General features: G+C 18.9%; 3 protein-coding genes across 3 annotated transcripts; 2 read left to right on the top strand and 1 right to left on the bottom strand.

Moving 5' to 3' along the window:
* Positions 1-1,610: 1,610 nt before the first annotated feature.
* PRELSG_1268800 (conserved Plasmodium protein, unknown function) lies at positions 1,611-8,177 on the bottom strand (the record flags this gene model as incomplete). The annotated part of the gene is made up of 1 exon (XM_028678508.1): positions 1,611-8,177. The coding sequence occupies one exon, from the start codon at positions 8,175-8,177 to the stop codon at positions 1,611-1,613; it is 6,567 nt and encodes a 2,188-aa protein (XP_028534791.1).
* Positions 8,178-10,551: 2,374 nt separating this feature from the next.
* PRELSG_1268700 (proteasome subunit beta type-7, putative) lies at positions 10,552-11,364 on the top strand (the record flags this gene model as incomplete). The annotated part of the gene is made up of 1 exon (XM_028678507.1): positions 10,552-11,364. The coding sequence occupies one exon, from the start codon at positions 10,552-10,554 to the stop codon at positions 11,362-11,364; it is 813 nt and encodes a 270-aa protein (XP_028534790.1).
* Positions 11,365-13,101: 1,737 nt separating this feature from the next.
* PRELSG_1268600 (conserved Plasmodium protein, unknown function) lies at positions 13,102-22,116 on the top strand (the record flags this gene model as incomplete). Its single annotated transcript, XM_028678506.1, has 4 exons — positions 13,102-20,013; positions 20,120-20,773; positions 21,088-21,552; positions 21,832-22,116. 4 exons carry the CDS (start codon positions 13,102-13,104, stop codon positions 22,114-22,116), a joined length of 8,316 nt encoding a protein of 2,771 aa, XP_028534789.1.
* Positions 22,117-24,106: the final 1,990 nt, after the last annotated feature.

Below are 24,106 nucleotides of genomic sequence, written 5' to 3'. Positions count from 1 at the left end.
AATATATTTAAAAATATAGAAAAAAAAGTTAATACTTTAAAACGAAGAGAAGTTACTTAAATATGGAGTACAAATCTTGTTAACTTTTAGTTGAGTTATTTATAAAATATGTGATGTAATTCTATTTTTTTATTAAATATTTATTTATTATATTTTATAATTTTTTGAAGAATAAAATAAAATACATGATACATTTATGATTTTATGAATAAATTATATATTTCAATGTATGTAAACATAAAGGAAAAAAGAAATGATATTTTAAAAAAAGTAATTTATGCCAGTTTTTTATCAAAATGACACACAACATAGAAATATATATATACTTAAATTAAAGAACAAATGATAAATATTTACAAAAAAAAATGTGCATTTATTTTTTGGTTGCTTATGTTTATAAATAAGGAATTTTTCCAATCTATAATGCTATAACTTATAATATTTTGTTTTTTATCATATTATACACTTGCGTACATGTAAATAAAACAACAACAATAGGTTTGGAAATTGTTTATTTTTTAATGAAATCACATGTACTAGCTTATATTTTTTTAAATGAAAAAATAAGACATATTCTTATATTGAAATAAAATAAAATTTAAATGTTTTAAATAAAGTGGTGTTAATTTTTTTTGAGTTAAAATAAGTTAGAAAATTATATTCATAATGTATAATCAAAAAAAATAAAATATAGATATTTAAAATTGATACATGGAAATAAAATAAATGCTACACATTTATATTAATGTATTATTCCAAATTGATATTCATAATATTTCTATTATAAAATATGAAATAAGATATAGTAAAAGTTAAATAAAAATAAAAAAAAAAAAATAAACTGAAATTAATAAAAAGTACACATTTATATTTACAATGAAACAAAAAATTAATAAAAGGTTTATGCTTTCTTCTATATATGCATACAAAAAAAAAAAAAATAAGTATTTCTTAAAAACTTATATCGACGTAACTGTTTCACTGTGAAAATACTTGATTTTACAACATTTTTTATTATTTATCTAATTATTTATATGTTACTAATTTAAAATAACTATATATATAATATAATAAAATTACTTCCGTTTTCTTTAGTAATTTTATTACTTTTCAAATTTTATAGTTTAAAAGGTAACTGGTTTTTTATATATTATTTACGTGTATTATTATAAATAAAAATATGTATATTTATTTGACTAATACCAACAAATGTATACGACATTTTTTAACTATTGATTTATTTTTTCATAATACAGAAAAAAAGAAAATATATATATACGAATATAATTTAATAAATAATAATAATGTAATTTAGCATGTGCTTACATTAAATAAAATACATGGCTAATAATTTAAAATATTTATAAACTGAAAAAAGAAACAAAAAATTTATATTAATAAAAAAAAAAAAAAAGTAACTGTGAAATATTAAATTTAAGAATAAATAAGAACTAAATATCATAATTCTATATCTATATTTTAGTAAAAATTATATATATTTAATTAAGATAGAATGTATATAATTTATATATGATAAGATCTATTGGTTTCTTTAATTATTTTTTTAAAAGGATTACGTATATGCAAAAGTTTTCTACAATTTTTTAACTCTAAAATAATTTTTTAAAAACAGATGTAGCTATCTTAAAAGCACTTGACATTGATGTTTCGCTAGTTCTACTAGAAAGAGTTTCATTACTTCCTTTTTTATTACTTTCTCCTGTATGTTCGGATTGTTCAATAGATATATTATTATCTTCGAGGGACATTTGATTTGTATATCTTCTAATTTTTCTATTTTGATTTACACTAAAATTACTATTACTTAATCTTTTTGAATTAGAAGTGCTTAAAGAAGCATCAGTGTCATTGTTTTTTGAGTACAATGATATATTGCTTCTAATTTTCTTTTCTGATATATTTTTTTTATCAATATTTTTTTGTGTTAACTTTAGTATATTATCACTTGGAGTATCTTTAAAATTTTTTAAAATTTTGTTATTTTTTTCAGATTCCCTGACAATGTTTTTATTTATATTGTTATTTTCTATTTTAACTGAATTTAATGAACTTTTATTTTGAAAACATTCACTTCCTGTTTTATTAATGGTAGAATTATTATTCGAAATTGTTTCATAATTGTATTTAGAAGTTTTATGGTAATTTTCGTTTACATTTTGATTTTTACATATATTCACATATTTTTCTTTTATTTGTTTAATATTAAATTTTTTTTTATTTTTGCTTTTTTCAGAGAAATTAGGGTCTGATAATTTACTTTGAATATCCCTATTTTTTTCAAATTGCTGATAATTATTTAGTTCATTATTTTGCAAATTATTAAAATCACTGGAAATAAGTTTCATTTGGTCTGTTTCATAGTAATTTTTACTAACAAATTTATTCTTATGAAACCATTCTTTTTCATTATTATTATTATTATTACTATTACTACTATTGTTACTGTTGTTATTGCTATTCTTTTTATCATCGTCATTGTCATTATTGTTTTTACTATTGATTCCATTATTATTATAACTACTGTTACTACTGCTTTTATCTTTATTTATTTTATTATTTTCTTTTTCATTATGTATTCCTATATTATTAAACGTGGTACTTTTTACACTGCTATCATTTATATTTTTATTATAAAAATTATCATTATTATCTCTGCAACTATTTTTATTTTTGTTATTATGAAATGATTGAGTAAGATCATTTGAGTTTTTTATATTATTCTGGTTTTCACAATTATTATCATTTCTTAGAGTATAGTTCATATTATTATTAGTTTTATTGATTACATAAGTATTTTTACTATTTTTCATCTCATATATGTTCATGCTAAAATTATTTTTATTAGTTTCCAAATTTCCACATGCATTTTGAGTATTTTTTTCAGAGTTTAACTTATTGTTATCATAAGAGTTTTGTACATCTATTTCATTTTTATTTCTTATATTGTCTCCTTTAAAAATATTTTTATTAAAATGGATTATGTTATCATTGCTGCAATTCATTGAATTTCTGGAATCAAAGCTATCAAAATTATTATTATATATATTATCTGAATTAATCATAGAGTAATTAAAAAAATAGAAACAATCTGAATTATTAAGAGATTTTTTGATAGAATTATTTTTTTTTGTTTTTTTAGGAGAAGCAAAAAATTTTATTGTATTATCTTTATTTTTAATATAATCATTTGCGGTATTATTGCAGTTATATTTATTATCCATATTATGTCTATACAATGATGTATTTATAGTCATAATAGGAATAGCATTATCGTCATTTTTATTTTGGTAAACACTTTTTTTGCTTTTTGTTAAAAATATATTAGGATAATAAGAATTACTGTTATTATCCTTATTTTTTATTTCATTAATATATTGATCACTTATGTAATCGTTTTTATTTACTTGACAATATATATTATAATTATTATCACTATGTTCTATTTCTTCATTATAGATACCTTTATTATTATTATGTTGATTAGATAATTTGTTTTTTTCTTTTAACATTTTTTTTTTTTTTTTCAACAATTTTTTTTTTTTAGATAAATTTTTTTGCTTCATAATATTTTGTTGAAACATTAGATGTTCACATCCACTTGCTCTTTTTCTAATTGAAACTTTCTTATCGCTATTTTTTAACTCCATATTTTTATTTATCATATAACTTCCTCTACTAGAATTATTGGGGTCTATGTCCTCAGATTTATTGTAACACAAATTAGTATAAATAACTCTTGAATCATTCCATGCATAATAAGAACTTGGGTTTAAGGTTGGGCAATAACAAACTTCAATATCAGCTACTTTATCTGTCATATTAAGATATTCATTATTTGTACTTAAATACCACTCTAGTTCTTCATACAATAGTGGATCACATGCCCAATTTAATTCTAAATTGGTTTCTTTACTCCATCTTTTCTTTAAATATGCATGAACCTGTGGCCATTCCTTATCCGATATTTTATCACTTAAATTATTTATAACTTTTTGTTTTGCTAATATTCTTAATAAGGAATGAGATTTACGACTATTTCTTGAAACAAATTTATTATATACATCTTTATCAAAAACTTCATCGAAATCTAATAAAGTTGGTGCTGATCCAAATATTGTAAAGGGATTATAGCAACTTTGCTCCTTCATTCTTTCAATAATTTTTTTTTTGTTGTACCATTTAGGATGATACAATTTTATATTTGTTACATTTGTAATATTACTTTTTATGCAGTTCTTTTTCGTATCATATATAGCACTATGCTCAACGATATCCTTATCTCTTAATATGCAAATATTTTCTTCGTTATTTAAGTCACCTCCATGTTTTTGTAATAAATATAAACAAATGTCAAAATTATTAGATCTATTTTTTGGTGGCAAAGGTTTTAATACTTTATGCAGCAATGGTATTTTTCCATTAAAATCGCGTAAAATTTCTTCATATTTTTTTTCTGTAGATTCCAAATTATCAAAAGAATTTAATGAATCTTTTAAAAAATTTGTTTCATTGTCATCATTTCTTACATCATCATCAGAATAGAAACTATCATCTCTACTTAATCCATTTAATAAGGAATTTTTAAAATCATAGCAATCTGTATAATTTAATTTCTTTTCTTCGTTTTCATTATTATCTTTATTAGCATATTCTTCATAGTATTTAATAAATTTGTCTTTAGTGTGATCATTACTCTTTTTCATGTAATATTCGTTATTTATAGAATTTATATAATTTTTATTGTATGTAATGTTATTATTATAATTATTATTTTTATCTTTTATGTAATCCTTGTTTTTGTATATATTAATACTCATATTATTAACATGATTTTTATTGGAATCACTAAATAAGTCATAACCTTTATCATTTTTAAAACAGCTGTTACCACATTCGGCATTAATGATATTTGATTCGTAAATAAAATTGTTATTAGTAAAGGAAGAAAATAACTCCTTTTGACTTTTTAAGAATTTTTCTCCAAGTTTTTTAGATTCTAAGGGTATATAATCTGGATTTAGTATTTTGTCTTCATTGCAGTACCTTTCATAATCTTCATTTGTTCTAAAATTTGATGAATTTTCTTTCAAACATTTCATTAAGCATTCATCCACTAAAAAATCATGATCATTGCTATTCATTTTTATATCTTTATTAAATAATAAATTATTAAACCTCTTATTATGTGTTATCAAATTAATATCATTAGAATGTGAATTTATGGAATCGATTATTAAAGATGTTTTACTGGTTAATCTTTCTTTCTTATGTTTTGATTTAATAATACGTAAACTTTTAATGTCTTCAGAAATAAAATTAGCAGAATTATTAAAATTGTGATTTTCTATATTTGATTCTATAGGAGTTTTAAATAAATCTCCACTAAACGTAGAATTTATGCTTGATGTCAAACTTTTTAATTCTGTAAACTTATTTATTATTAATTCGGAATTATTTTCCTTATTTTCGTTACAAAGAAAATTATTATTTATATTATTCTGTAAAGACGTTAAGTTCATAGAAATATTATTATTTTTATTTTTAATTGTGTTATTATTATTTTCGGATGATACATTACATATAAAATTATGATTGTTCTTATTATTTAGACTATTTGAACTACAAAAAATATTTTTTTTCATATGATCATTTTTAAAACATCTACCTAAACTGTTACGTACATTTCTAAAATAATCACAATTGATATTATCATCTACATAGTTATTTATACATTTTTTATTAAATCCCCTATTATTAATATTGTTTTCATAAGTATTAATAAACGAATCATTTCTTTTAACATTGTTTACGTTAAAATTATAATCATTATAAGTATTTATAGCATTATTATCATTATTGTCGTTGATACTATTATTTATGATGAAATTATTACAACTAATATTATAATTACTGCTGACATTATTATTACAATCATTATTATTACTAATATGATTTTTCTCTCTATTATTAATATTATTATTTATATTAAAATCAATCATTAAATCTTCATGAGAACTTATATTTACGTTTTCAGAGATATTTTTGTTACTACTAGGATTTACTATATTTGAAATTATAAATTTATTATTTTCATTTTTAGAAAAAATGGAACTATTGAAGTTACATACATTTTCACTTAAACTATTACTACATTTATCTACTACATTTTCATTGTTTTTATTTTCATTTGCTTTATTAATTTTATATACATATGTTTCTTTTTTTTCATTTTTAAAATTTACTTTTTTATTTAGAGAATATTTCTCCGTGTAAACAGTTTCTTTTAGATAGTTATCTTTTAAATTATAATTTTCTTTTAATTTTTTCTTAAAATGAATATCTTTCGTAGAAATATACTCATTTGAGTCTGTAAAAATAGTTGGATCCTTTTTAATATAATGTAATGAATTACAGGAATATATTTTACTATAATCGTTTGAAATATTTGTTTTGCATAATTCATCATTTTTATTTTTGTCAATACATTTTGTTTTATTGTACATGTTTATACAACTACTTTTAGTATTAATATGATTGTAATCATTAGAATTGTAAAATATGTTACTATTCGTTATTTTATTATTGTTATTATAATTAAAGAATTCGTTACATTTGTCTCTATTTATGTAAAATGACATTTTATTAACTATATCTGTTTCTACAGATTTTTTTTTTTTTGACTTAAAATTTTTATTAATATTATCTATTTGTTTTAATGCGTATGATTCTTTAACATCACTTTTATTAATTTTTTGATTATCTAAAATGAATTTAAAATTAATATTCTGATTACCTTTTTTTGTAAGGGAAAATTTCTTTTCTTTTTGCTTATTTATGTGATTAAATGACTTATAGATATGATGAAATTCACGCTTTTTTTTTTTTTTTTTTTTTCTTTCTGAAAAGTAATTATCAGAATAACAATTTGCATATATGTGAGAATTTAAAGAAAATGCATTTTTTTTTTTTTTCTCATCATATACATATTTGTTTTCATTGTTATTATATTGGTCCATGAAAAATCTATCATAATAAATTCTATAATCACTGTCATAATATATACTGTAATTATTACACTTATTTTTATGGTTATTCTTATTTTTGTAATCTATACTTTTTGATAAATTTCTAAAATAAAAGTGCGGTACATCACTGTACTTTTTTATTTTACATTCTAATTTTTTAATTTCACTTTTTTTTACACTAATACTAAGATCACAATGAACATAACTATCGTGTAGTATTTTATTTGCATATTGAAGTACATTTTTTTCATTTTTTTCATTTTCATATTTAAAATTATCTTTTTTTTCGTTTGTTCTATTTAATTCGTTAGATAAAGTTATAATTGAATCTATTAAACTATTACTTAATAATTTTCGTTTATCATAACTATTAAGAATTAGAAATTTTGACATATGTGTTTTTACATATGGTTTAAAAAATTTATCATTATTGCTAAATGGTGTGTCTAATACTGCATTATTTTGAAGTATGTCAGCAAAATCTAAATTATCTACTTTTTTATCATAGAATTGTTTTTTTTTTGTATCATTATTATCTAAATAATGTTTATTTTTTACCTTATGATATAGAATATTACTTAATTTATGTAAGTTATCAAAATCTTTTTCATAAGTATCTTTAAGATTTTCTAATGGGAGTTCTTTGGTATTTAATAAGTCCTTTTTTGATTTTTCTTTTCTATGAATTTTTTTTCGTTCTTTAGCTCTTAAATGTAATAAAAATAAATTTGTTTGATCTTCAATATTTTTTAAATAAAATTTTTTGAATATAATATTATAGTTAACTCTACTTGCTATAACTTGATTTTTCTTCTTACTTTTTGAAAAGATTTCTAGTTGACATAAATCCTTTTTTTTTTCTATTGGAGATGTCTTCAATTTTTTTTTAAATCGGGAATTACCTATATTATTTCTTGAATTTGAATATTTGTATTTTATCTTATTAATATTGCTTAAATACTTACGAGTTTTTATTAATACTTTTTTATTTTTTGATATTTCTCTGCAGTATGGAGTAATTCTCTTTGCTATTACTTTTAATTGTGCGCTGTTACTTTTAAAAAATGTTTCGTTTCCCGAACTCTTTGAATTATTTGATTTTTTGAAAATATTTTCTGTTAAAACAAGCATCGTTTAAATAATTAATTATTAATAAATGTTATATTATTAAATAAATATAGATATTTATAAATAACTAAACATTAAAATTTATATTTTTTTATTTTCATCCATTTTACATAATATTTTTTAATCTTGATTTTATGCATAATTTTTTCATGTATTTACTATTTATATTATTTAATAATTAATATTTTACCTATTTTTTTTTTTTTTTTTATTATAATTATTTATTATTATTTTTGTATATATTTTTTTATGTAAGTTATTATGTTCTTGTATAAGGATAAGAGAAAAAGATAATTAGAGAAATAAATGTTAACGGAATATAATAAAATAATTTCTAAAGTATTCAAAGTTCATTTTATAAAAATTCTACATTTACAAAAGGAAAAAATAATATTTTAATTGAAAATTACTATTTATATATAATACATATAAATATATATATATTCTAATTTTTTAAAAATTATAATTTTATGATTAAGTAATTTAAAAAAAAATATTATTAAATATATATAAATTAATTTTAATTAATTTCCATAAAATTATATAAAAAATATATGTAAAATAAAAAATTCATTTATTTACATTAAGCAATTTAACAATTCTTTTTTTATAAACAAGAAATTCCACTATTATTATACTTTTTAATTTTTCTATAAAATGCAAAAATAGTTTATTATTACACACAGAAAAAAAATATTGTACAAGGAGAAAATTAAAAAATAAAAAGAATCCTATTTATATCATTCTGAAGAGAACAAAAAAGATTTAGACATTTCATTAATTAAAGCATTTTTTTAGCACTTTTATGATAAAGTCGAATACTTTAGGTGTATTAAATTAAAAAATATTAAATATTTCTCATTAATGTAAGAAAAAGTTATTTTTACTATCTTTTAATTATGTATCTTTACTCTTAATTTAAAAATGAAATATATTTTTCTCAATTTTTTTTATCCTCAAAGGGCATTGTCTTTTTTCCTTTTCGTTTTTATTTTAATAATTTTTTAAATTCCAAAAAAAAAAAAATATATATATATATATATACACATATTTATATAAAACATGAAAACATAAGTATTAAAAATAATTGAAAAAAGAGTGCATTTTTTTTTTGCAAATACTTACATTTCATGTTAATAAAAACAGCTTAAAACTCATCTTTTCTGCATCTTTTAAATTTTGTACATTAAGGAAAAAAAAACTTAAATAATTATTACTTAAATTTAATTTCTAATAATATGTATTCCCCTTTTTTAATTAATTTATAAACAGTCATTCATGTAAAGAATAAAAGATTTTATTTTAAAAGACAAAAGTTTCAGCATATTATAACATGTATAACTCGATATTTTTTTTTATTCACACACCAAAACAAAATGAAAAAAAGAACAAAATAAAAAAAAAATAAATATTTTAATAATAAAGAAAAATAAATATATGCATATTTAATAAAAAAGGAACATTATTTTTGTTAGATTTATAATTTTTGCTAATTTAGCTAAATCTTATTCAGGAGAAAATATTGGGCAAAATATATATTTATTTTGTATCATACTTTTAAAAAACAACACAGTATAACTAGAATTTTTTTTTTTTTTCCAATGAACATAGGTGAGGGTTTATTTATTTATTTTTAATTCTTAAGTAATAAAAATTTTCATGAATTTACATATGTTAGCTAATTTAATAGAAATATGATTACAGAAAAAAATTCTTTTTTAAATTCAAAAATTCATATTCTTAAAACTTTTTTACATGAGCTCCGATATTTAAAAAAAAACAAAATATTTAATATATGCAAAAGAAGAAAAAAAAAATTTACATTTAGTTGAATATTAAATGAAAATTATTGTTTTTTCATAAATTTTATAGTAATCAGTTCTAATTAAAAACAAATTATTATCAATAATTTGAAAGTTATATAATGCATAATGGGTTTAAAAAAATGTTTATGGAAATAATATAATTATAAATATATTTTAAAAATAAATCCAATTTAAATTTTATTTAAAATATATTTTCTTATTTTGAAAGGAAAAATAGTTCTTATTAAAATATATATATGAAAATACTTTAAATATATTGCAAATAAATAAATTACAACTTATTATTCTCAAATAAAGTATCTATTTTAAATCACCTTTTCAAAAAAAAAAATATATATATATATTGCTTTTTCAAAGAAGAAATATATAAATATTGAAAAGGAAAGCCATATATTAAGTATAAAATAGTGTAATTAACATACAGCTAAAATTACTTTTTTTTTGAGTTAAATATTTCGTGAAATAATTAAAAATAAATATTAAAATATAATTATATTTTAAAATTTATTTTTTGAACGCATAATTGAAATTTTAATAAAATTAGAATAATTATGAAACTAGAATATATAAACGTCCTAAAAGAAGAAAATGGAGGATATAATTTTGAAAACTTAAATAGAAATGAAATTTTAAAGGAAAAAGGAATAGCATTTCCTCGATTTAGAAAAACAGGAACAACCATATGTGGATTAGTTTGCCAAAATGCAGTTATTTTGGGAGCTGATACAAGAGCAACAGAAGGACCAATCGTTGCCGATAAAAATTGCAGTAAATTACATTATATAAGTAAAAATATATATTGTGCTGGAGCAGGAGTAGCAGGAGATTTAGAACATACTACTTTATGGTTGCAGCATAATGTGGAACTACATCGATTAAATACCAATTCTCAACCAAGGGTAGCTATGTGTGTATCAAGATTAACTCAAGAGTTATTTAAATATCAGGGATATAAAGTGTGTGCAATAGTGTTAGGAGGGGTAGATGTTACTGGGCCTCAGTTGTATGGTATACATCCTCATGGTTCTTCTTGCTTATTACCTTTTACTGCTTTGGGATCAGGATCTTTAAATGCTATGGCCGTGTTAGAAGCAAAATATAGGGACAATATGACAATAGAGGAAGGAAAAGAACTTGTCTGTGAAGCTATATGTGCAGGTATTTTTAATGATTTAGGTTCCGGTGGGAATGTGGATATTTGTGTTATAACAAAAGATGGTTCTCATCATATAAGACCTTATAAACAACCAAATGTCCGATTGTATCATTTGCCTCGTCCAACCGTTTATCCAAAAGGAACTACACCTGTTTTATGTGAAAAAATTGAAAATATAAAGAAATATATCACTGTAGAAGACGCATAATTTTTTTATCTATAATATATTTTTTTTTTTTTTTTTTGATTTAGGATATATTGTAATAAAGTTTTTTCTATTTTAATAATATATTGCTCCTTATTTTTTTTTATTTATTTTGAAATTATCATTATCCAAAGAAAAAAAAACCTTTTAATAATTTTTTTTTCATCTTATAGCATAATACATCTTATTTAAAAAAAAAAATATATATGTTATTAATAGTAATATAATTTTTCTTTTAATAATTGTTACATATTAAATGATGTATACATTAGGTTAAAAAAAAAGGGGAAATGGAAATTTTAATATAAAAATTCAGATAAAGAGGAAATTTTTATCGCTTTTTTAATTAAAAAAAAGCAATATAATGAATATTTTATTTTTTAATTCTAAAAGAGTTCATATATTAATTTAAATTTCAATTAAATACAAACATTTTGGAGTGAAACTGCTTCCCCCTTTTTTTACAATTTATCATTGAAAATTTAAAAGAAAAAAAAAATTTATACTTCTTTATTTACATTTTTCTATATTTAAATGTAGAGAAATAAAGCAATATTAGGATATATCTATTTTTATTTTATGAACAAAATTTTAATAAGAAAGAGCTAATGATTCCTTAATAATTGTATTTTAAGGACGATAGCAATTTTAGAATAAAAAAATGTGATAAAAATATTCGGAATATGTAAAATTTTTTTCAAATAAAAATATTAAAAGAAAGACATTAAAAACACAGCATATATTAAAATTATCAAATGATAATTGTTCCCAAACAAAATTAACTTTGAATATATAGAATATTTCATTTTGTTTTTTTTATTACATGCTCACATTTTCAAAAATCTTAAAGAAAGAAAATTTTGAATATTAATATGGAAAAAAATTATTAAAAATATTTATAAAAAAAATATTATTGAATATAAATATTATATGCATTATGTCTTTTAACTGGAAAAATTTGAAAAAAATAGATATAAAAAAAAAAAAAAATTAAATGAAAAATAAAATAAAGTACAAAAAATATTTTATTTATTAAAAATGCAAATTATTATTTATTTAAATTTAATTTTTTAATTACAATTTTTTTTATGTTTTAATATTAATATGTGAAAAAAATAACATATTCTTAAAAAGCTAAGTGTTAATATTAGAAAATTCATTATCCCAAGGAAAGAATATTACACTAATTTTAACTTAAGTTCTAACTTTTAATTTATTTTTTGTAAAATAAATAAATACAAAGGTAATAATACTGTGGTGATGAGTGTATTCTTAATAAAAATAATAAAAAAAAGAGATAAATACTAAAAAAATACAGCGATGAAAATTTATTTTATAGAAGACTTTATTGAAAACTAGTATGAAAAATAACTAAATTTGAACAAAGTTTTTTTAAATTCAAAGAAATAAAATATTTTTAGTTCAAGAAATAAACTAGAGAATTAATACAATTATGAGATGAGCAAGATATATATTATAATATTACAAAAAATGATTGTAAAATGCAAGACATTTTGATGAAATAAAAAAATATTTAAAAAATTTGAAGAAATATAAAAAAAAATTATTTTTAATATATAAAATATTAATCTCTCATTAACAAAGACAAATATAATACTTTGAATGTTCTAATTATGATGTGTAAATTATTTAGCAAATTTATAAATAAATTGATATAATCCACGAAATAAATGATTTTTTTTTTCTTTTTTTTAAGGAAATTTTTGTCATTTCAATAAAATGGATATTAATAAATTTAATTCTAACACACCAGTAAAAAATGATAAAATAAAAAATGAATACAATCAATACAAAGAATATAATGCTAAAAGTAGAAAAAATTACGATGCAAGTGAACATATCCACAATAATGTAAACATATCTTATAACAATTTAGTTAATATATGTAATATTCATAATGTGGAAAATGCCTCTAAAAATATGAGTGTAAATAATTTTCGGAAGGATATACATAATGTAATGCATGTTAGTAGTGTAAGTAAAACTCAAATTAATACAACCAACCATATAAATAACATAAATAATATGGAAAAAATATATGATGTAAATAACATAAATGACCCAAAAAATAATGAACATAATCAAAAAAGTCGCATATCTGATATTGTTCCTAAATACTTTAATAATGATAGTTTATTAAATGATGAAGATGCTTTTAATCATTCTAGTAAAAACAACAGAAAAATATATATTCAAAACGTACATAATAAATTCTATAATAAAAAAAAATCGGAAAATTTTAATTGTTCAAATAATATACAGGGAAATAAAAAATATACTGAACAAGACTACATTTTTGTTAATAAAATTCAAACTGATAATAGTGAGGGGAGTTGCATTAATTCAAAATTAAACAATAAATTTGATAATTTAAATAGTTATACTAATACTAGAGGTTCCATTTTAGAAATAAAAAATGAAAATAATGCATATATGAACAATTTATGTAAAAATAGTGAGCATAAAATGGAAGAAAATGAAGTTTACATTTCAGGGAATAGTAGTAAAAATGAGAAATTGTGTTTGAGAAAATTTTCTACTTTAAATGAAATTCAGAAGTCGGATTATATTTCTGAAAAGGATAATTATAATTTTAATATAAACAAAAATAAATATGACAGTGATAATACTATTGCAAATAATAAATATGAATCGAAAGAAAATGTAGAAAAATACATTGATGATAAAATCAGCTCTTATCATAATGTACATTATAGTAAGTTACAGGAATTAAGAAATATGAATAATGAATTAAATTGTAAAATTAAAATTGATACTTGGATTAATAAGGAAAATGATAAATATGTATATTTTAATTCTATTAATAGTAACTTTAAAGACATTACAAATATTAAAATTACTGATAAAAAAAGAAAAAATTTAACTGAAAGTAGTTTAAATAATAATAATAAAAATTATAAGGTTAACATTTTTAATAATACTATTAATTGTAACATTTTAACGCACGAACAAAAATACACGGAACATAAAAATGATAATTATTCACATTTTATAAAAAATGAGAATATTAAAGAGCAAGAGGGCGTTAAATGTGAAAAAGGGGAAAATGCTAAATTAAAAGATAATGAACAAATTATAAATTGTACAATCATTGAAAAAAATGAAAAAAACAATATAACATATAAAAAAATGGAAAAAAAGGAAAACAGAAATGATGAAAAAAACCGTGAAAATTGTATTAAAAGTGGAGAAATACTGTTGAAGCATGGTGAAAAGGCGATAAATGAAAATGAAAAATTTTCTAATATTCGTAATTGCTTTGTGAGAAATAAAAATAAGACTATTAAAAATAACAAAAATATTTGCAATTATGAAGTTAAAAATAATGAAAATATAATTAAATGTGAAGTAAACTTAATTAATGGAAATAAAAATGTAAGTAAAAGAATTGAAAATTTAAGTCTTGATCATAAAATTGTGTTCAATAATTATCAAGATAATAAAATATATAATAGCTATACAACCTATAATGATCATAATACAAATAATATGAACATGTGCATAAATAATGCCTATACAAACATTAAACAAGAAGATGAAAAAAAGGTTGGTTGCAATGAAAGTCAATTTTTCGAGAATTATAATATAAAAGATTTGTGTGAATATACAGCAAGTAGAGATAAAGAAAAAAATCAATTAATTGAAAATATATACTATGATAGTAAAAATGTATTTGTAAAAAATAAAGAAAATTTAACGGCTCATAAAAATGGTAAAAATAAAAATAGCTGTTATATGAACGATAATAATTTTATGAATATTTTAAAAAAAAATAACAATGAAAATTTTAATTTCTCAAAAAGTGAAAAAAAAAATTATCAAAAAGGTTCACTTAATTATTATGAAAATGAGTCCCAAAATTATCTTAGTCAAAACAAAATGATTTGTGAAATTGAAAAATCAGTTAACACAAATAATATAATTAATTACAATTATGATAAAAAAATAAAAAATGAAGAAAAAAAAGAATTTAAAAATATCATTCAAAAATCAAATATATGCGATGAAAAAAATAACACAGAAAGGGATATATTAAAAAATTCAAGGGAATATAGCCAAATTTCATCAAATATGTTAAATGATGCCCATATAAATAAAAAAATAAAGATAAATTTTCAAGATGAAAAAAATTTTAATAATTCAAATGATTATATTAGAGAGTCAGTTATAAATAGTACTGTAAACAAGACAAATTTGATATCTCAAAAAAAAATTGAAATAAAAATTGAGAAAGAAACAATTGAAGAGAATAATTTATGGAATTTTGAAAAAAACGTCTTTTTGAAAAATAATTTTAGTCAAGGTAAATATGATACAGCATATTTAAACAGGAATAACCAAAAAGTATTAAATTCTAATGTTGTAGAAGATTTTTTTGAAGTAAAAAATTATAATTTTTTATGTGATAAGCTTAATTTAAAACCTAAGGTAATTTCTAATTTTATAAAAGTACAACAAAATGAATTGCAAGAATTTTTGGAGACCTATGATAAAAACAAAATTACAAACAAAAATAGAGAAAACGAAATTGATGAGTTTTTAGAAATTTATGATAAAATTAGAGATATGAATAGAAATAAAGAAAATTATGTTAATAATGAACTTTTAGAAATTTATAATAAAAATAAATGTATAAATAAAAATAAAGAAAATGAAAAAGACGAATTTTTAGATATTTATAATAAAGCTAGAAATATAAATGAAAATATAGAAAATGAAGAAGATGAATTTTTGGAAATTTATGATAAAAATAAATATATGAGTAAAAATAAAGAAAATGAAGAAGATGAATTTTTAGAAGTTTATGATAAAAATAAATATATAAGTAAAAATAAAGAGAATGAAGAAGATAGATTTTTAGAAGTTTATGATAAAAATAAATATATAAGTAAAAATAAAGAAAATGAAGAAGATGAATTTTTAGAAATTTATGATAAAAATAAATATATGAGCAAAAATAAAGAAAATGAAGGAAATGAATTTTTAGAAATTTATGATAAAAATAAATATATGAGTAAAAATAAAGAAAATGAAAAAGACGAATTTTTAGAGATTTTTAATAAAAATAAAGGTATAAATAAAGAAAAAGAAAACGAAGACGAGTTTTTAGAAATTTATAATAAAGCTAAGAGTATAAATGAAAATATAGGAAATGAAGATGAATTTTTAGAGATTTATTATAAAACTAAAAATATGAATAAAAATAAAGAAAACGAAGATGAATTTTTAGAGATATGCAATAAAAATAAAGGTATAAATAAAGATAAAGAAAATGAAGAAGACGAATTTTTAGAGATATATGATAAAACTAAAAATATTAATAAAACTAGAGAAAATGATGAATTTTTGGAAATTTATGATGAAATTAATAATATATATAAGAACGGTGTTACAAATAATTCGTCATTCATGTACACATCAAGAAAAAAAGATAAAATAAATGATAAAATTTCATGTGAAATGAAAAATTTATTATCTAATGATAAAAGTAACTTATCCACAAAAAATTTAAATAAAGGTAACTCAAAAAATAACTCAGAACTTATTCATTTTTTAGGAACAAATGTTGAAATATATGAAGAAAATTTAAAAGAAATGAAAAATAAATTATATGATGATAAGTGCGATTCATATACAAATAGTATGAATTCATATAAAGAAAATAAAATAGATGAATATATAGAAATATGTAGCAAAACTGAAAATGTGGATGAAAACAAAAAAAATAAAACAGATGAATTTTTAGAAATTTACGATGAAATCAATAATGTAAACAAAAACAGGATGATAAATAATTCATCATTTATATGTGATTTAGGAAAAGAAGTTAAAATAAATAAGGGAAGCTTAATGGAAACGAAAGATAAATTATTTAATGATAATAACGATTCATACACAAAAAATGTTAAAGACAAAGGGGTACATAGTTCATTTACATATGCTTCAGGGAAAGAAGTTAATATAAATAAAGAAATTTTAAAAGAAATGAAAGATAAATTATTTAGTGATGATAATGATTCATATACCAAAAATGTAAAAAAAAATGGGATATATAGTTCATTTACATATGCTTCAGGAAAAGAAGTTAATATAAATAAAGATATTTTAAAAGAAATGAAAGATAAATTATTTAGTGATGATAATGATTCATATACCAAAAACGCAAAAAAAAATGGGACATATAGTTCATTTACATATGCTTCAGGAAAAGAAGCTAATATAAATAAAGAAATTTTAAAAGAAATGAAAGATAAATTATTTAGTGATGATAATGATTCATATACCAAAAATGCAAAGAAAAATGGGGCATATAGTTCATTTACATATGCTTCAGGGAAAGAAGTTAATATAAATAAAGAGATTTTAAAAGAAATGAAAGATAAATTATTTAGTGATGATAATGATTCATATACCAAAAATGTAAAAAAAAATGGGATATACAGTTCATTTACATATGCTTCAGGAAAAGAAGCCAATATAAATAAAGATATTTTAAAAGAAATGAAAGATAAATTATTTAGTGATGATAATGATTCATACTCAAAAGATGTAAAAAAAATTAATTTAAAAAACGTATCGGAAGTTGCATATGTTTCAAATAAAAAAGGAAAAATATATGAGGAATTTTTAGAAGATCAAAAAAAGGAAGTATCATATGCTGAAAATTCAGATATAAAAAATGATATAAATTATTCAGAAAAAAAATTGTTTTTGAGTAAAAATGGTATGTTAGAAGTATATGATAGACAAAATTTAAAAGAACAAGAATCATATGAATCAGAAGGATACGATGAAATTATGAAAAAAGAAGTGAATTTATTTAAAAATGAAAATACCTCTACATTAGTAGACAATCATTTTTCACCAAATAGCAAAAGCAACATAAAAGTAAGTAATGGTTTCAGAGCTAAAAAGGATTTTGTTAATCCAAGGCAAAGAAAAAAAACTAACGACTTTGAAGAAAAAAAAATAAATATTAGTAATAAAAATAAAGAATTAAATTTAAATATTAATTTAAGAAATCACTTAAAATTAATAAAATATATGTATGTCAATTTATCAAAAATAAAGAAGTTAAAAAATAATAAGGATTTAACAAATACTTTAATGTTTACTAATGAAAATAAAAATCCATATAAATTTAACTGGTTTGATAATGATTATTCGTACTTTTTTAAAAGTAGAGGTAAAAATGAATATTATATGTCAGATATTAATGAACTTTATGATTTATTTATATTAATAACGAAAGAATTGAAAATCTTCTGTACATATGATTTCACTTGGTTTTCAAAAAAATATAAGTTAATAACTATGTCATTAATTCGTAAATATAAAAAGGAATTAAGAAAAAAATATAAATATATAAAAAGAGAAACAATAAAAAAAAGTAAACAAGATTATTGCAGTAATATAAGTTATGAGGAATATTATAAGAATTTTATTTATGCATATTTAAATGAAAATGATTATTTAAAGAAATTACACAATATAAGTGATATTGTTCTGCAAAATACCCAAGAAAAAATTATAAGTACTAATAATAAGTCAGGAAAAAGTAAGAAAGATAACATTTATGAAAGTGATAAATTTAAATTTCAAGAAGATGAACAAACAAGTTTATCTAATAACGAAAGTAAACTTTTAAATAAATCTCAAAAATGTGATAAAATAATGTATGATGATAGCAAGAATGATATATATGGATCTCCTGGTATATATGAATTGGATAAATATGAAGAAAATAAGTTAAATTATAAAAAGATGAAGAAGTTCAATCGTACAGTTATGATAATTAAAAGTATTGATGAAACTGAGCCTCCTTCACCATTTGAATTTATATATAAATTATTAAAAAGATATATTGAAGAAAAAAAAAATAAAAAATGTATTTTACAGTTAATACAAGAAAATATATTAACGTATAAAACACCAGTAAATTTAAGAGTTGAGAAAATTGTTAGAGAACAGGAGTTTATTATGATTTTGAGTGATAATTTTGATTATATATATTGTATGATAAATGATTCATATTTAAAAAATTTATTAATTTCTAATAAAATTAAAGAAGGATATATTTTAAGAATTAATTCATTTGATTTATATAACAAAATTCAACAAGAAAATGAACATACATACTTTAAAAATGCTCATTTTATTTTATCTAGTAACAATCTAATTGATATTGACAAAGAAAATCAATTGAAAATTGGTATATCAAAATATAAAGCTAAAAGAATTAGGAATATTCAGGATTTTGGTAGTAATTGTTTTTTTGTAGATGTAATAATTATTAGCAAGAGTGATTTTTCTTATGGATTTTATGATCCATCGAAAAAGAAATTTTTTCTTTTAAATAATAATATTTATGAGAAAATTGTTTATAATTTAAAAAATGAAATTACAAAAATACTACATGATGAAAATTTTATGGAAAATATGAAATATGTAAAATTAAAAAATGATTTAAATATGTATATGGAAGCGACTCCATTTTGCACAATACAAGCTATAGATTTTGCCTCTTCAGAAAAAATAAAAGAAACGACAAATTTTGACGATAAAGTACAATATATAATAAATTCTTTATGCCAAATTAAAATGTTTAAAGTAAGAAAAAAAGAAAAATTATATATATATATATGTAGTTGTAATTATAGAAGAATTAAAGGGCATACAGATAAATACATGCATACATAAATTTTTTTTTTTTTAGATTGACAATGAAACATATGAGAATTTGAGAAAAGGACGTAGAATTCAATTATTTAATGTTTTTGTGCAAAAATCAAACAAAAATAATAAATTTAGTCCATATTTCGATGAAAATGTACTAGATGATCTTGTTTATAATACATTTCAAAAGAAAATAAAAGACGACTATATGAAAAAATCGTTAAATCATAATTCTCTTCAATCATATTTTTTAAAAGAAGATGTAAAAGCAAACAGTTCTGGCAACTTTAGTGAATATGATAATTATATAAAATGCTTTAATAGCTCTATTTTAACAAAAAAACATTACACTCCTATTGTGTTTCAAGCTACTCATTCAACATATATAAATTTAGATACAAAGTATAAAAGTAAATTATTTGAAGAACTTCAAAATGTATTAAGTATAGAAAAGAATATGGAAATAAAGGAGAATAATAGTACATGTGACGTTAAAGAAAAAAAAAACATTTATCCATCTTTTATTTATACAAATATATATAAAATACCAGTTTTATCAACGATACATATGAATGTATTCAAGAATAGTTTAAAATTAAATATGAATATGAGAAATTTATATTTTGATTTAATTCAAGGAAACATTTATAATATTTCTGGTTTAATTATTCATTATACGGATCTTGAAACTAAAGTATAATAAAAAAATTTATATAATGCAAGAATATTAAAATTACTGTTATATATATAAAAAATTAAAAAATGTATTTTAGTAATTGTTTTAATAATTCCAATAAATTATTTGTTCATTTATATTAATGATGTTACATGAATCCTTTTTGTTTTTGATGTTAATTATATTTTAATTATTTTTTTTACTATTTTAGTACTGAATTTTTAATAGATATTTTTTAATATTACTTTTTATTTATTTATATATATATATTTTTTATATTAATATAATTATTGAATGTTTTTTATTATATTAATTTTTTTTTATTTTTTTAGGAAATAATAGATCATAAATCTACGGAAGAAAAAAAAAAACTTTTATATTATAAAATTTTTTTGTTAACATCAAATGGTAATTTATGTTGTGTAAATATTTCTATGATTTTCCCAGATTTTCTAGTTTCAATTTATAAGAAAGATTATGAGTGTAAAGAAAGAGAAATGCTTAAAAATATGATTCATATTGAGTATGAAGAGATAAAAGAAAAAACAAATATGGAACATAAAAAGTTTAAGACAGTCAATAATAATCAGTTGAATATTAATAGGAATGATAATAATAACAATAATCAAATATTTAATTATTTATATAAATATGAAAGAAAAAATTATGAAGAATATAATCCTAAAGAATGGGATTCTTCAAAAAATTTGGATATTTTTATATTTTTCAAAAATTTGGAATTTATTAATTATGATGAGAAATATGATATATTTAACTTCAGATCTTACTATCATCCAGTAATTCAATTCACTTATATTTTAATATATTTTTATGATTTATTTGTATTGAAGAAAATTTTAATGTTTTTATACATTGTATATATGAAATACTTATATATAACTTATGAAAGAGTAAATACACTTTCTATATATTTGTACAATAAATAAATATATATATATGCATATATAATTATAGTTGATACATAACATAATAAAAATTACATATACGTGTCATATTAAATTATCATAATTTTATATACTTTTTTTTTCATTTTTTTATTTATTTTTTTTTTTTAGAATTTTGATTTTTTAAAATCTTATTCAAACGAGTTTGGACAAATAAAAATGAACATAATGGAATTAGTAAGAGAAAATTATATTACTTTTGAAAAAAATAAGTTTGTAATAAAATTACAGGGGAATTATAAAATAAATATTGAAAAAAATAAAATATCTTCTTTGTATTTTTTATATTTGCTAATTTATTCAAAATGTAAATCAATGGAATTAACTGGGGTTTGCCTAAAAAATAATTATTTATCTAATTTCATGAAGAACTTACGGAATGTATTTGTTAAGTAATAGTTGTTACAAAAGATTATATTTCTTTTTTTTTTTTTTTTTTGTATTTCATCTTCCTTTTTCATCTATAATAAACTGTATAATTGCTTGAGCATGTTTCAACAATTTAATTATTAAGGCTATATAATTTTAAAAATAATAATGAAAATAATTAAGATTATAAGTAGAAACATATACTTAAGAATTATAATAAACATTTTAAGGAAATAGAGAATATTTTATTTCATTTATTTTATATATAATTATATCCTTCAATTATGTGTTGAGAAAACTTGCAGTACCTTCATTTATATTTTTTATATTTCTTTAAATCAGTATATATTTCTATATAATTATTTTTAGTTTAAATATTAAAAGGAAAAAAATAAAATAATAGAGGTTAAAATAGTTTATTTTATTATTTGCTATAATGTTAATTTTGAAATGTTAAATCAATTAGGATTTTTATAATAAAAAAAAAAGTGATAAAGAAAATTTTAAATGAAAAAAAAAAAAAAATTATTCTCTTATCTTGTTTCAATAATTTTTTACTTAATTTAGGATTATTAATAATGTTATTACTTTATATTGACTTGTGAAATAAAAATAGACACAATGATAAATGCATAATAAAACTCATATAGGTAAATTTTAAAGTTTCATATTTGAATAAGGGATAATTTAAAGTAATATGCATACGTTATGAATGTAGGAAAATTCTATTAAAAAATTTTTTTGAGATATTAAATTAATATTTTTAATATATATTTTTCCCCTAGATTTAGTAAAAATAAAAAAGTAAAGTGAAGAAAAAGTGTATAAGATAGATAAAGTTAGAATTATTCTTAAAAAAAAAAAACAATTTTAAAAATTATATTTAAGGTTTTTTTAAAAAAAAATACAAAGATAATGCATTCAAAGTTACGGTTTTAATGATAATATGATAAGTTTACGAAAATAATAAAATTAACACTGTTGATAAAAAGTGTAATACAATTACAATAAGTGAAATATAAAATATATAAGGCTTAAATACATATAATAATTCATTTTAAAAAAAATTATTTAAACAGGTAATATATATGATTAATTTATTTATCTATGTTTGTGTGGTTAAAAGTTATAGTATTATTCATATATGTTTTGTTTTTTATAATTATTATATTATTTTAATGATTAATCATTTATTTATAAATATATATTTGAAAATTTCAAAAATAATAATTTATAATTAAATGTAAAAAAAAAAAATAAAATAAAATAAAATAAAATAACAAATATGCATAGATACTTTAGTACACTTTTTAATTATTGCTTCATGTATGCGCTTTTTTTTTATTCGTTTGCTAAAATCACTAGAATTGCATGAGCAATCTCGAATTATTTTATGTTAATAGTATCTAAACTTTTATTGTTATATATTTAATTAAATATAATTTTCTGTATTTACAAAATATGAATTGTAAATATAAAATTGTATTGAAGAAAAATTGCCATATATATATAAATTATGTTATCTATAAATGATTTATTATTCATTAAAATATCTTTATTAAAACAAGATATTTCTATATACTAAACGTAAATAAGGTTTTAAAATTTCTTAAATGTACTATCTTGGTTTGTCCATTAGATCCAGTTATTAAGATGTACAAATTAGGCTTGTTAAATTTAATTAAATAGAACAATTGCTAAGTATTTTATATTGTGAATGTATTAATTTGGAATTATAGACATTCCAAAACTTTGTGATAATTTTTAGAAACTTATGAATGAAGTTTCCACGCACTATTCTACAATAATATTATTAATTGATCATGTATGAAAATTCTTTTTACTATATATAATATAGCATGTTAAAGTTACATTTTCATAAATTTTTAATATGTTTCTATTTTTTGCTATTTGTATAGAAAAAAAAAATGTTTAAATGAACATATCAGATAATAAAGATGATTTTCATCTTAAAATATTTTTAAATATTTTACTTATACTTTCATTTATACTTCAT

Source organism: Plasmodium relictum (assembly GCF_900005765.1).
Source record: "Plasmodium relictum strain SGS1 genome assembly, chromosome: 12".
NCBI lineage: Eukaryota > Apicomplexa > Aconoidasida > Haemosporida > Plasmodiidae > Plasmodium > Plasmodium relictum.
Note: the sequence above shows the minus strand (reverse complement) of the source record. Positions and strands in the feature narration are given on the sequence as shown.